This window comes from Sturnus vulgaris, chromosome Z, assembly GCF_052056855.1.
Source record: "Sturnus vulgaris isolate bStuVul1 chromosome Z, bStuVul1.hap1, whole genome shotgun sequence".
NCBI classification, from domain to species: domain Eukaryota; kingdom Metazoa; phylum Chordata; class Aves; order Passeriformes; family Sturnidae; genus Sturnus; species Sturnus vulgaris.
Window position 1 is genome coordinate 72216009 of NC_142283.1, and position 16044 is coordinate 72232052.

The following is a 16044-nucleotide window of genomic DNA, read 5'->3' on the forward strand; positions in this document are numbered from 1 at the left end:
GGGAGGAACTGTTTCCCAGAAATTGTTGGGAAAATAAAAAGATTAACAACTTCCAAAAGTTCTGCTTAACATGCCAAGCCTTGAATCCTCCCCTAAGTACTCGTGGCTGCACAGACCTTGTGCCATGACCTGCTGCACTGCAGACAGAGGAGCGTGTTCTGCCCTCGACCGGGTAGTTGGGAGCACTCTATGCACCCAGAAGAACACTTTTCATGGATGATGGCTTTCCCCTTTTATCCCTCAGATCTGGTACAGCTTGACTTGTCAGGGCTCAGGGAGATGGTGAGTAGGTGAGTAAGACCTGCCTTTCATTTCCCATGGGCGTGGCTTCCTTGTCACCAGGGGCCAAGAAAGATTTAATCAGAAAAGTTCATGCAGCAGTAAAAAAAGGATCTTATTTGGATAAAACTGGCTCTGAAGTTGTTGGACCACACGAACTGCCAGGCAGGAGCAAATGTTCAGAGACGACGTGCCAATAAACTTTTTTTTTACAAAAAGTAATTTTAAAAGTTGATCTATGGCAACTCATTATTCTATTTGATGATGTATGGAAAGCTTTGATTTGGTCTGAGAATTTTCCTAGTTTACGACTGATATTTCAGAAAAAAAGTGACAAATTAACATACTGGAGAATCTGCTGTTTTTGCGTTACAGTGTCCAGCCAAAAGGGATTATAATCCGAACTCTAATTCTGGTTGGGTTTGTTGTGGGTTTGTTGCTGTTGTTGTTTTTAATTTGTGTCTTCTTTGCTGCTGGCTAGAAACACTAAAACAGTTGGTGGATTGGTGGGGGTGGGGACAGGGAGAAAAAAAAGAGGCAAACAGCTCGTGATGACTCTGTGCCTGGAGGAGCTGGGTAGGATTTGGGTGAAATTGGTGCTCACACATAGTTCCTCATCCCATGGTTTTGCTGTGAGTTTTGTCTCAGCATGTGTGATACAGGTGACAGCTCCAGTGTGAGACAGACACTTGGAGGAGGCAGTTGTGTGTATTGGAGGCAGAAGTCCTGAACCCTTTCAGGGTGGAAAGAAGCCAAGACTCTAGAGTCTGGCCTCCAGCTTTCCTATGAATTTAATAATTTTATGTACTTGCTATTCACTGAATATAAGGAGGCAGCAGGAGAATTAATAGGAGCAAAAATAAAATGAGAGCCATGGCGATTTATTACTTTAACTTCTAATTTTCATCTCTTGAGATGTTAGGTGATTATGAAAGCAGCTCTTTTTTTGTGCCCATTGACTTTGTCTAATCCTGTCTTTTAACTGCATTTGAGTAAACTGGGAGTTTCTGCCCCTAATTCAATTCTCTGCTGGCTACAGCCTCTCTCCCTTTGTTTCTCCATTCCTTTTTCAGCTTTATCTGTATTTTGCCTAGAACTTCAGAGGCCACAGCAGTTACTATAACATCTGAGATAGTCTCAGGCCTTAGTAAAGGGACGAGAAACATGATTCACTGAAGTATTCATTTTCCTTACTCTGTTACAAGACATCACTTGGCTCTTCGCACATTGTTTTGGCATAATCTTGACAGAGTAGCTGCATGAAATCCATATCTCAAACCAGCCACATAAATGCATTACAGATGTGAGTTCATTAGAGCACATCTGCACCTTTTAATCCAGTACTGGCACATTGAATCTGTGAGAAGTAGTTCCAGCCCTGTCTTCTCTATGATTTAGCAGTGGCAGCAGGGAGGAGGGTTGACAGAGGTATAGATCCTCCCTTTTCCACCCTTTTATAGCAGCCTGAGGAACACACCAATCTCCTTCTGGGACAGCTGTTTCTTAAACAGACTCTTTCCCAAAGGCTTGTGGCTTAGTCTGTGTCACTTATTGGTTTTCATCCTGTTATTTTTCATCTGCCTTTGAAAAGGAACAGAAATCAGTGTAGTACAGTATGAGCCCATGCCTCCAGTTTCTGCATTCATTTGTTTTTACTAACCTCACTGTGGCTTTCAGCTGCAGGCTCACGGAGCAATGGTCCTCAGGAAACATTGAGTGGAGTTACTTCTCTGTGTCTGGTTCTCTCCATAGCATCTCTTCCTGTTCCACCTACTCAGCAAAGTGGATAAAAAAACCAACTCCTCACCTTTTTCTCTTGTGTGACCTCCTTTTTCTTTGCTTTGGAGACTCACAGCTCCAGCCAAGTCCAGTCTTGGATCCTGTCTCCTGGCATCATAGAGTGAAGAAGGGACAGATGCAGTATGGAGCAGTTTATTTTGGAGACCACCCTTCCTACTGCTGGTTTGTTTCCTGAGTTGGCTGTGGAAGAATTCAGAGTAAAACATTACAGACGAACTATAGTCAGATCTACTCTTTCCTTATTAATATTGTTTCCAAAATTTCCTTGGTACAACTTTCCATGTTATATTGTCATTTCTGAGCTTATTGAAACTTATATAGAGACATCTGTTGCTCTGTTTTGGCTTTAGCATTTTCCTAAGGTCTGAAACAGCCTGATCCTCATTGTATGGTTTTGATTCCTCCTCAAACCATATTTCTTAGGCTGAGCTGGCAAACAAGGGGTTTGAACACAGGAGGGAATGTTCATCTCCAGTTTTGCAGAGCACACACACGTGGTGCAGCAGCTTTTGCCTAATTTAAATCTCAGTTCTGAGAACTGTGTCTAGGGGAGTAATGTAACCTGGGACAAAGCCCTGGGGATACAGCTCTGGGACCTGCCTACGACCATTGTCTGATCTGGGTTGACTGTGTGGGACCATCAGCAGGGATATTCGTACATCTGGACCCTTCCCCAGCTTTGTGAGAAAGTAAATAAGGCAATGGACATGATGGAGCTGTGCTGAGGTGCACATGAGCACCATGTTCAAAGACTGGTTACATTAAATATGGAGACAGATGGGTGAACAGAACTGGCATTGTTTAGTCTAGAAAAAAAGGAGGCTGAGGGGAGACATGATAAGAGGACTTAGGTATGTGAAAACTTGCTGCAAGGAAGAAGGTAAACTATTCTTTATGGCCGAGGAAAAGAGGACAAAAATAATGGGCCTAAGTGGCTATAAGAGGAGTTTGGATTAGATATGAGTAAAAAGCTTTCTGTCTGCAAGGATATTTCATCTTGGGACTAGACTACAAGGAGGGTCATATCCATCCCTTAGGGAAAAGTAGGAAAGGTTTATGCATAGTTACTCCGGCTTGTAATGGGAGATGGCCCCTACCAGCACTGTTTTTTCTGATTTTGTTAGGGCACATCTATTCATGGAGGCACAGGGAGGATAGAGCTTGTTTATTCAGCTCTGAATAGCTGAACATGGCACAGGCCAAGTCTCCTACCTGGGTGGGTACACTGGGTAAGGAGCAGCACGTTCACCTCCATGTTGGACATACCATGCTGTTCACACTCTGATTTTGTTTCAGTGAAAAACAAAAATTGCAACTATGCCCAGGAAAAACATCAGCAATGCTTTATAGTTGAGACTATTCAGTAGTGCCAAATGTAACAGGAGTTTATAGCCCAGCATCACCTAAAGAGTCCAAACTACCCCCAGACTGAACAGTTTGAAGGCAAGAGTTATGTTTCCATTTCATTGCTCTGCACTGTTGGATCCTGGTTACTGCAGGGGGTCCTAGCATTGCCATTCAGCACCACAGCACTGTGGGCAAACTTCAAGTTGTGAAGCAAGAAGGAAAGAAAGGATGCCCATTATTTAGGAGGTGACAAGCAGAATGTTTGGCATTATTACAGTAGTATATCTATTACAATAGTGCATTTTTTCCTAAGGGGTTCTGGTGTGACATACAGCATCTTGTTAAGTGTCATTTACTGCTTTTCTGTATTTTGGCATGCTGTCACTTTTAACCCCAGTGCTGCGCATGTGCTTTATATAGTTCACACAGAAAATGTGTTTTCATTTGCTTTACCATCTCTTGGCTCATTTTAATTGTTTGGAACAATCATTGTACACAGAACTATCTGCTAGTCATTAGGACGAGTCAATAATGAGTTTTAATTACATATATGGAAACACAGTGCTTTGCTGCGAACTTGCTTGAACCACTTAGATTTTTTTTGGACATGTTTTGTCTGGAGCATGGATGAGATATTTCTGCTGTGGCCCTCAGTGCCCACTCACTGGATTGTCACAGCCACCTGGATGTGCTCTGCAGGTTGATGTTCTCTGAAATGGTCACAGAAACTGCCACTTGCTTTGGTGTAAAACCTGACCTTGGGCAGGCTGTGCCCGAGCTGGGTTTGAGTCCAAATGCCACTTCACTCCCAGTGTCTCCTGGCATGGTGCTGCAAAACCCTAACACCCACAGCTGGGAGTTATCCTTCTCCTCCAGCACCATGCCAGGGGCCTCCAGCCCCTGACAGGACAGGGATGTGGGTCAAACCTCACTGTGCTCTGGCATCCATGCCTGAGGCTTCAGTTCTGCTGCTACACAGCAGTGAAATTAGAAACAGATTTTCCCTCCTTTGGGTTTCAAGCAGGGACTTCAGTCTTTTGGGATTTCACTGACACACCCTGATGTGCACATTGCAGCTATTAAGAGAGATGATGGGTTTGTAACAATGCACTCTTTGCTAGAAGGGTTATATCTGGCTTTGAACAATTAACGTATGATGTAATTAACTTTTCCTTGTGATATCCTTTCTGCCTGGCTTTGACAGTTAACCTCACAGTTTTTCACAATATTCTGCATAGGAAATGTTGCTATCAGACTTAAAAATCTGTCAAAGAAAGCTAAAAGAGAGTTTAAGGTAATTTAATATTTCTGTGAAAAGAATTCTTAAAATCTGCCAACAGCAAAAGTGACCCTTGCTTAAAATACGGCTTTAAGAAATAGTCTTACAGCTGTAAAGCTGAGAATAGCAATTACAATTTTAATGTATTCATTTGCTTATGTCTCATGAATGTTTTGTATCTAAGTTCCTTCAGTCCTCAAGAATAATGTAACTCAACTTCATATTAATTTTCAGAGAGGTGAAATGTTTACAGTCTCATCCCTCTGCTGACTTTGGTATTTTTCCTAACCATGTTTTTCTCTCCCTTAGACTACGATGTCTGTGCCGAAGCTCCCTGTGAACAGCAGTGCACAGATAACTTTGGGCGAGTCTTGTGCACTTGCTATCCCGGATACCGCTACGATCGGGAGAGGCACAGGAACAGAGAGAAGCCTTATTGCCTGGGTGGGTAGATGAGCATGTTGAGCTCCCCCTGGTTAATTATTTACCCTGCTCCCTTGGGTCTTTTAGGAGTCAGTTTGGATCTGAAACCTTTCTTATTCTCAATATTATTACAGAAGAAATATGGAGGTTAACTATGCTAAGAATTGAGAGATCCCTTGAAATTATTAGGAGGTATTACCTACAAGACTATATACCCAAACACTTTGAAGTGTTGGGCTGATGTAATTTTTCCTTTAATTCCTCCTGCAGGCTGCGAGCCATATTTGCTGAATATTGAAGCATTATCACCAGTCCTAATTATTAAAACTAGTCCTTGGTGTTTGATTCAGATGGCCAATATTTCATTCAGGACTGATCATTTACCTGTGGTCCTCCTGTGGCTAGTTCTGCCCTGTCCTACATGCCAGGAAGCCAAGGCTTACAGGATTGAGCTTTGCTTGTGAGCTTTTCAATGCAAGGAGACGGTCAAGCAATGTTCACTGATAAAATGCAAAGTGTGTTAATAACAATAATAATAATAATAAATAATAATAATAATAATAATAATAATAATAATAATAATAATAATAATAATAATAATAATAATAATAATAATAATAATAGTGCAGCTTGCCCAGAGCTCCAGACCAAAGGCTTCAGCTGCATTTGCAATTGCAGTGCTGCAATTAATTGTTTGTTTATCCACAAAATCTCTTTTCACCTCTAAAGGAAGTCTTTTATTGTGTTGGAGGTCTGAAGCCTCCAGCTACGGGACATTTTTAATTTCTGCTTCTCTCCAGATATCGATGAGTGTGCCACGAGCAACGGGACTCTGTGCTCTCAGATCTGTGTCAACACTGTGGGCAGCTACAGGTGCGAGTGTCATGAAGGCTATGTCCGGGAAGAGGATGGCAGGACATGCACCAAAGGAGATAAAGGCAGGTGCTAGTTCAGATTAAATGTCCTGGGCATGTCATGAAGAGGAACTGCTCCCAACACTACACTTGCAGCTGGGAGTCTGAAGCTGGGATATAGATGATGCTCCTGGGGCAGCCAGGCTGTTCGCTGGACGCCTAAACAACTGTGGAGCAGCCTGGCCAAACCTCTCCTCCAATGCATAAATACAATGGAGGATGTGGAATGCATCTTCTCCTAGGGAGGCAGGATGGCTGAACAATGAAATTTACCATGATAGCTTCAGTTAGATCATTCCTGCTGGATCCAGTTGCTGAAAACTGTACTTTGCTCCAATACCAGCCTGGATTACAACTGTTTTGTGGTCCAGAGCTAAGGAGACATAGGGAAAAGTCTTACCAGATGATGAGCCTTAAAAAATTTCACTGATTTCACCAGGTAATTAAATAATTTCAATAACTTTAATTTGTATTTACACACTTACATTTGAGATTAGCAAATGGCCTTGGGTTGGATGGCTCATGCCCCTTGGGCCTTAGAGGCTCAGAAAATGGGTGCTTGGGAATTCACATTTTCCAAGCCTTGCTTAAATCAATTTCTAAATTACACTGACTAAGACCAAATGCTGGTGACCTGCAATTAGTTTTCGTGTCCAATGGCTGGGGTCAATTTTTTTTCTTTTTTCCTTTTATTTCTTTTCTTCGTTTTTTGAAAATGAGATGTTCTTGCATCTCACTGTTGGTTCAAAGTGTATATATGTGCTGTGTACAAATGATTTTAAAGGTTTTGACCTCATCCCAGTTATTAAATTATAGCATTTAAAATGCTACAGAATAAATACTGATATGAAAATTTGAAAAGAAAGGAGGAAGAGAACAGTGCTCTGGAAAAAACTCCAACAACTTTTGATGAATGGCGACTTACCACAGGTTCATCTGTTAATGCCTGAATGTGGTATCACAGGGTGATCCAAATCCCACTGGATGGCCAGAGCAATTTATAATTTTGATTTTCATCTGAAAAATGTGTAACTGGAGCCCTCCATTAACTTTAATTGCTCCTTGTAGTTTTAGAATTTTTTTTCCTTATCAGAGAGTCTGTGTGTGTGTGTGCGTGTGTGTGTGTGAAACGAAAGATATATAACCTAGATAATTCCCTTACAAATAGGGGACATTTTTTAACTTTTCCTCTGGGTAGCTCAAATTTCTTGATACAGTAATGTCCAAAGCATTCAGGATAACCAACCATTCAAAATATTCAAGGTTATAGAAATTATTCTACTGTTTGAAATCCACCATTTCTACACCGAATATACACGGCACATAGAAATGTAAGTTCCGGCAGTTAATCGGGAATGAAATATCCACCACCTCTCCAGATATCTCCCAAATCAGCTGTGCGATGTAAAGAGGGATGCCTTCTGGTCAGTTACGCTGCTGTACTCCACATAAATGTTACGAATTTTCAGACCTGGTGAAAACGAGGAGCCGTGCCCGTAACTCGTTCCGAGGAATAGGAAGGTGTAAGGAACCCGCTGTAGAGACGCTCCACCCCGCGGCCAGCCCCATTCCTGCACCGCATCCCTGCCTAATAAACACATCATCTGCTTTTCATCGTGGCAGGAACACTCACGTTTTATTTTAGAACTTTGTGTGAGAGGCAAAAAGACGCATACCCTTCTCCATCTCTAGGGCGCATGTTTTCCAGGAGATACGGCCGAGTTTTCATTGTTCCATGCCCGAAGGATGCGATTCAGACACTTTTTTGGCTCTCTAAGTGGCTGCAATGTGGTCACTCTTTTTTTGGCTCTGCAAGTGGCTTGACAGAGAGCTTTGGGTTGGTCAGTGGATGCAAGAAGAGGGAGCATTTTTTCATGCATCCACGGTCCCATTTGATGGAAACAGCACAGCTACCCATGCAGAAGCAGGCAGATGAAGCCTTCTCAGCAGGCTGAGCCCAGATAATACAACACAGATGAGCAGCTAAAGAGCCTCCGTGTGAAGACCGCCCACAGCAGAGCTCCCGCAGAGCTCTCCCCTGCCAGCATCTCCTCCTCTTCCAGCATCAGTAAGGCACAGCCTCTGAGCCCATGCACAAAAAAACCACATCACTCCCCTAAGCAGATCTCTTAGCAATAGATGCCACAGGGCTCACCAGTGTCTCACCAAGATTAAAGGACTCTCATCATGCATGAGCATCATCTCTCAGAACATCTTTGTGTTCTGAGAACCTTTATAAAATGGGGATGCTTTAAGCCTTCTTCAAAATAATTTCAGTTTCTTTGTGTAGGTCTGTGCAGTGGGAACAAGTTGTGTAAGTGCCTTGCTCTGTGCTGGCCCAGCTGACCCTGGTGGGTGACCTTGGTTTCTGCACCATGCGTGGGTGGCTCCATCTAATGGCCTTTTGTCTCTGCTGGCCTGTCCTAGGTGACTTCTGGCTTTATCCACACTTTATTCTGGCTTTACTCGTAGTTTGGTCCTGATACAGAGTTGGATGGGGGTAGAGTGAATGTTTGATGGATGACTCCTTTCCTGGGCAAATCATCACCTCTGTCTGGTATGAGTTAGGGGGATTCCACCTCTCTCCTGGGACACAGCTCATGCTTGCTTGTACAATGATCTTGGACTTCTTCCTCCGACAAGTCAATCCAGCCAGCTTTGCAGAAATCTCACTGGTATGACATTTCCCAAACATTAGCTGGTCCCCCCAGCATTCATCTCCATGGATTGTTACAGCCCTGTTTCATCTGTACTTGTCAGCCCCATGTGTCACATCCTTCTGGAAGATAAACTGGGTTGTAGAATGAAACACGAGGCCAAATTCACCGCTTCTTAATCTGCATATAATCCCACAGATTCTGATGGGATTGCATTAGATTTCCAATAGCAGGGGCTCTGGCAGTTTCTCCCCATGACTGTGTGTTGCTTTCAGCAACATTTCTTAACATAATGATATAACTCATTTGGTGAGATAGCTATTAAAATAAACTTTTATTGAGACTAGTACAAAATCCAGAGTATATTGGTCTTTGAGAAAGAAAGAAAAAAAGATTGGGTTGTTTTCTGGGTTTTGGGTTTTTTTTCCTAATGGCTCTGTATACATTTGTCTGTAACTCCTATATAGATCTAAAAATGGGCATGTCAAGACACTGGGTTTTTCTAAAAGAAGATGAAAAATTGGAGACGGAGGAAGAAATCTGCAAAACTGACTTGTGTTCAAGAGCAAATTTATTTTACAGAAATGTAAAGTGGTGTCTTCATTACAGCACATCAATTCCCTCTTAAGGAAATAAAGTCCTGCATGGTGCAAATTATTTCATCTACATGAGAAAGGTTTATGAGCAAAGAGGTTTTGGAGGGAATCAAAGGCAAAATGAGTAGCATTAGGAATACAGGAGAAAAGAAGTAAAGCAGCATATGCTGTGTATTCCAGTACCTTCATAAAAATGCTGGAGTTCCTCTGGCAGGTCTTGTGGCTAAATAGTCTTGGATCCAGCATAGCTGAAATTTGGTGAAATTCTATTCTGTGCTGTGTAGAGCCCATTGGAAAACAGCAAGTAGTACCATCTGGACTTAAATCTTTGAGCCATCTGAACACTGCACAGAAAGCTGATCAGGCACCAAACCTGTGCTGGGGAAGAGCTGGGAAGCTCAAACAGCAGTGTGTGCTTCCTGCCACAAAAATGGTAAATAATATGTTGTAATATTGTAAGGCTGTTGGAGTGCAGCCATGGGAACAGGCAGTTCATGACTGGGGAAAAAACCCAAGCATTTGTGTCCCAACTTTCCAGTCAGTTCAGTACTAGTAGCTGTCTTAATGCTTCTGGTTTTTCCAGCATTTTGCCTTTACATCTCTCCTAACTGATTAGCAGATAAACGAGATAAAATTTTGTCTTCTTAAATCAAGCATACCTTAAATGCCATTTTAGCCAATGGACTAAACATACTGAAAATCAGCCTTTACTAAATATGTGCATAGGCGGTCCATAGATGACCATCAGATGGTTGCAATCTTCCATACTGGACCCTGCAAGTATTTAAAGTCAAGTAACACATAATATTGTTAGTATTAGAAACTTCAGAGTTCATTTAAAAAGATGCAGATGTTTCAAAATCAATACGCATTTCCTAAAAGATGAAGGGCATTAAAGGGTGTGTCCAAGAGACAATTGTAACACAGTAACTCAGCACGTTGCAGTTGATCCTTTTGGAAGATTTTGAAGATTCCTTGGCTTTAACAGGAACAGAGTTTTTCCATTGTGGGACATGCTCTGAGAGTGCTCAAACGTGCCCAGCAACCCTCCCAGGTAATATCATAAGAGGCTACACATCATATGCAAACCCTCAATAGACTTGATATTTCTCAGCAATGTTGAAGTGAAAAAATCTCACCTAGATTGATCAGTATGTGTCACTCTGTGGTTTGGAAACGAGATTTGTCTTTAAGCAGACATCTGTTACAGCAATGCTTGTTTGCTTGCAATGCAGAACTGCTTGACTGTGTATGGTACTGGGAAAAGGACAAAAATAACATTTGCAATATCTCTCACAGTTTGAATAATTTAATGGATTCTTGAAAAGATCCTATTCATGCATAATATCAACAGATGTGACCCTTCCTCTTGTGTGGATTTAAATCCCTGTCATTAATCTCAATCCTCATCTCTGCTCAGGCTGATTCCATCACGTGGAGAATAACCCATGATGATAAAGAGGAGTTTGTGCAAAACGAGTGAAATAAGCATATTCTGAGGGATTTTACTGTAATTTATAGCATATGAAAATTTGCCCTTCAGGGAACTGTAAATCAGCTCAGATCTATGGGGTTAGCTTACCCTAAACAAAAAGATAAAAGAAGGGGTGTGAACTTTTCCAGGTATTAAACAAATGAATTCTCTGGGGACTGTTAACTAGAAACAGCTGCTTTAAAAATGTGCTCAGAGCTGTCCCTGCAAAGCTTCTCAGCCTTACATAGAAATTCATAGTCAAAGATTTAATAATGGCAGGAGTCCCTTCTCTTTTCACAGTCTAGGGAAATATAACAACCATCAAGTTGCTTTTGCTATCACTTTATGAATTTCTTTCCTTTGGATCTTTATATTTATAGTGGAAACTGCTTTCTTTTAGCTGGGCTTCCTGAGAAATCTGAAAATGTGGCAAAACCAGGGACATGCTGTGCCTCTTGTAAAGAATTCCATCAAATAAAGCAGACAGTTTTACAGCTGAAGCAAAAGGTATGAACACTGATCACTCATGTCTTTACCAGACTTGCATGTTTTATAACAATTGAGGTTAATTTCTATGTTTAGAGCTGTCATTGACATGTGGTTCTTGTACACACAAAGAGAATGGCAATATATTTTAAAATCATGTAGGAATGGCATCTCTCCCTTATGCTCCTTGTACAACTTGTAAGCAGATTGCTCCCCAAGTTCATGGAGCTGTGTTACCAAGCTCTGTGGTAACAGAATCTGACAAACACCCATCCCAGGCTGAGCCCAGGTTTCTTGGCAATCTGTGCTGGCCCGAGCTTTTCATTCAGTCTGAATGAACAGGATTTTGGACATGATCCACCTTCAAAGTAAGCACGTGCAAGACATTTCTTAGATGCAGGAACATGATTTTTCATTAATAGGGTTCTGGTACAGGATCCTTGCCAAATAGGTGTGGGACTAAACAAAAATATCACTAGCTTTGAATATTACTTTCTCCTTAAAAAAGAAAAACCCTCAATCGCAAAACTTTTTTGTTGTTGTTTTCACCTATTCCCTTGCAAGTAGAGAATAATCCATTTAGAAACTTATCCTGGCCTTTAATTGCTCCCATATGTAGCTTCCTTTTGCACCTCAGTAGGATTGAAATAATGCAAAGACATAGCCTCAGATTTGGAGAGCCATATGCAGGGATGCAGGTGTAATGCCTTTTCTGGTGATATCTCCTTTGAACACTGAGGTTCTCTTAAAGTTCTCTGTAGGAATATACTCAGCAATTCATTCTGACAGGCTGTAATTATTTCACCCAGGGTACTCAATTAATTTCTTTCCATTGTGTCAAAACACAATTTGGTGTATTCACTCATTGAATTTGATGTTACTGGTTTAATATTAGGAAGAAAGAAATCTTCTTCATTGAACTGAAATTCACTGAGGTTGGAGATACTCTTTACCTCCAAAATCTCAAAACATCATGTATTTCTTCTGAATCAGTGTGAACACAAACATGTAAGTGACAGAATTTCATGTGTGATGGAAATCCTGTTTTTTAAAAAAAATGGTAGCAGAGAGGTTAAAAAATGACCATGCTTATAAGTTGCTGTTTCTCCAGCTGCTGTCCATGATGCTGAGCAGGCTCACACTGACCTCCAGGGAAGGATCTGGGGGTCACATTGTTGGCCACATTGTTTACTCAAGAATTGATTGATGGAATTAATGGAAGTTTTTTGTCTAACTTCTGCTGTTAGATTCTTGTGTTCAAAACTCATTCCAGGAAAACTTAGACCATTGATACCTGTCATGGTGGGCATTTGTACAGTAGCTGTGGACAAATTAAGCAGCTCACTCTTGCTTCATAGCTAAGTCCAGTCATTGTCTCTAACTTAATTTTTCCCCTGGTATCCCCCTAGTGAGACTTGATCGATTTGGCATCCTCAGAGGGAGCCCACTGGGCTCTGCTCACACAGAAAGAGCTGAAACAGAAGGTTCCCAATACCCTCAGAAACTGTTACCCCACAAAAAGGAGAGGTTTTGTCTATGCTGAATGGAGAGCTGGCCCCATGATGCTTCTCTGCCCAGGGAGACATCAACCCTCATGTTTCACCAGCCACTCCCCATGGCCGAGTTCTCCTGGGGATGACATCTCTCAATAGCTGTGGTTAAAGCTGTTCTGTTTTGCATAGAAAAGTTCATTTCTGTCTGCCAGGGAGATGGTTTATTAAATGAGTCTTCAGTCTTGTGGTTAAAGCTTTCAGATTTTATGAACTTTATTCAAAACTGTGGTTAGCAGAAAAGCTTGTCATCCAATGAGATGCACTGTCCTGATAGACTAGAGGTCTGTGGGCAGTCCTAGGTTGATCTAAGACCTTGATAAAAGGAAAAAGAATGGAAAGCTGAAAAACTAGGGAAAATATATATGGCATACTGACACACAGCCAACAATTAAAAAAAGAAAAAACCAAGTAAGCTTGATCCTATTGCACAGATGTGTTTAAACATCTTAATTAGAAAGCCATGTTTCACATCACTCCTGACAAGCACTGTTCAGTTTCCTAAACCACAGACCTCCTAGAAACTATGCAAAACTCCAAATGCAGCATGCAATACAGCACATAAGCTTCGTTTCTAGAACAGTCTTTCTTTAGAATTTAACCTTGCTAATACTTACTTCCACATGGAGGGAGAAAAATGTTATTTTCCAAGGGCCGTTAAGATTCAGAGCTGTAAATGGAGAAAGCCAAGGTTACCCTGGGCTAGGATCCTGGTTCAGTTAAAAGGTGAAACACAAATTAGGCCAGTGAGTATAGCCAATAGCTAAGAGGATGTGAGTCAACAACAAAAACACATGGTTTGGCCCAGTGCATGTAACAACCATTTTCTTGCCAGAAGATATCAAAGAGCAGTGAGCTAGACCAGAGCCTGGGTATTTTGGCACTCCTAGTGCGCACTTCAAGTCCAGCTGAGTCAGTGGGGAAGCATGCACAGATACTTTCACAGCAGATATGTGATTTCTTTTCTAACTTGCTTGGTGGTTATAACAGCCTCACTGGCAGGAACAAGTAAATTTTTAAACATCAGAAGAGAATACACTTCCAAATCCACTTCACAATGAGTCTTTGCCACTAAATGCACCTTTTTACTCCAGTCTGATCATTTGCAGTATAACCTGAAGAGTACTCATGGCTGGGTCTATGTATTAAGTGGCATCTATTTATCAACTGATATAGCTATAGCTGCCCAGAATGAGATATGTTGAGAAATTTACACACAAGCTAAAAAGACGACTTCAATAATCTGCAACTCAATTGTGATCACCCCTAAGGAGACGCATTCACTGATGACACTGAAAATATTCCCACAAAAACTATTTTAAAAATATCATACTCTCAGCTAGCCACAGGATTTAATTTTCTGACTGTTTTAGCATGGCAGCATTGACACTGCAGAGTCCTTGGTTGAGTTCTGTAATGTAGTGGAAGTTTTGAACCTGCTCGTTTCAAGCCTTTCCTTTGTATCCAGCCAGGAACCTGCTCTGGACAGGACACACCTCTAGGAAACCAAACTTTGCTGACCAGAGCCAGGCAGTAGACCTTCCCATGCTGGTCCCCAGCCAGTGAGGCTGTGAGAGCCCCTAACTACTGAATTTTCCTCTTCAGTCCACTTCAGGGGTAGTGTGTTTTGTCCCACTGAGTAGCCCTCCATCTTCAGTAGCTCCACAGTTTGGTCTGTGCTGCATTGGCTGGGAAGCTGTCTGAGAACACTGCAAGGTCACTTGCAAACAAAGCACATATTTTCCTTTGAAAAAGCAGAGATGACAGCTCACGCCAGAGCTGTAGGTGTGCTGAATCTCTATTTTCTGTGTGAAAAGAAAATTCATACGAGTAAGAATATAAGCAACACCCTGTGGGACTTCTGTGAAAATATGACCTCATCCAGCCACTGATTTCTGCAGGGGTGGAGTCAATCCATCAAATTCTTGTTAGACCTACATCATGATTCTTAATTTGCCTATAGGGCAGTCATCTGCTCTTTGGAACTGCAATTCCCTCCAAAACCTAACTCACAAATGGCTGATAAATCCTTGTGTTCCTGTTATCACATTTTGAGTTCCAGTCTCAAAATCAAACAGGTGTTTCGGAAATGCCAATGGGGAGCTATCTCAGCATTTCCAACGTGGTTTTTTTCCTGACTTTTTTCTGTGCATTCAACCCCAAACTACAAGCAGCACTGGCTGCCTTTAAATTGCAATCCTTAAGCAGTAACTTGTTTGCCAAAGGAAATTTTCCAAGTTCAAGTAGGTACTGCAGGTGCATAACACTGTGTTTTTTCCCTGTGCATTACAAACATTAGGTTTGCAGTCATGGCAGAAGAATGTATGTCAAATAATTACAGAAACAGGTAGGGGTCTTGAGAACAGCCCAAGTGAGAGAATTATGCATAGCTGATGAAAAGCTTTGTCAGATAGCAGGAGTCATCATTTATTTATTCAACGCAGCTCTCACAGGTAAATGTTGCAGAATTCAGCATCAGATTATCCATTGAGCCAAATACATTCAAGAAGCCACAAAACTCATCCAGAGGTAGGTTGGCACTGCTATTGCTGAAATAGTTTTCTAGTTCAATTTGGCAGAGCAAAATCCCTAAGCCTACATGCAGCTACTCACCACTAATAAACTTCTTTCCTCACAGCAGACCAGCCTCCTGGCTTGTCATCTCCCTTCAGCTGCCTCTAAAGAAATTAAACATTTGCAGAATATGTCTAAATATGTTTGATTATTAAATATATTCAACTGGATAGATGAATGTTTCATAGATAATTAAACAGGTAATGGATAATGACACTTTAAACTATAGAGTGCAATTCTCCTTACATTCTCATTTATTTTATCTTCGTGTCTCTGTGTAGGGCAGATCCAGACATCTGATGGGTTAAACAGTGTGGTTACTTTCCAGGGCCAGATTCACAAAGGAATTAGGGTTCTCATTAAAACTATGGAAAGTGAGTGGCTTGTGCAGCAATTTAATATCTGAGCAAATGTTGCCCTGAGAAAGGCAGTAAATGAATAGAGGAAACTTCAAATAAGGAAAAATAACTTTCCTGAGAAGCAGTAATGAAACACTAGTTTTTCTGAATTTGTTGCTGTATCTCTCCTGAATTTCCTTTGTCCTCTGTTGGATTGGCTTGCAGTATTTCCACAGTGACTTGAAAAGCGAACAGACTCACAGAGTAAGAATGTTTTTCTGATTGTATAAATCAAGGATATGAATAAACACTTTATATTTTCCTGAA

General features: G+C 41.4%; 1 protein-coding gene across 2 annotated transcripts in view; it reads left to right on the forward strand.

Moving 5' to 3' along the window:
- Positions 1 to 16044, forward strand: part of CCBE1 (collagen and calcium binding EGF domains 1) — a 95806-nt gene that overhangs the window by 71228 nt on the left and 8534 nt on the right. For both annotated transcript variants that reach the window (XM_088157384.1, XM_014875567.2), the window contains exons 4-6: positions 5015 to 5149; positions 5929 to 6066; positions 11170 to 11276. In XM_088157384.1, the coding sequence (XP_088013510.1) occupies positions 5015 to 5149; positions 5929 to 6066; positions 11170 to 11276 (380 nt within the window). The remainder of the gene's footprint in view (positions 1 to 5014; positions 5150 to 5928; positions 6067 to 11169; positions 11277 to 16044) is intronic.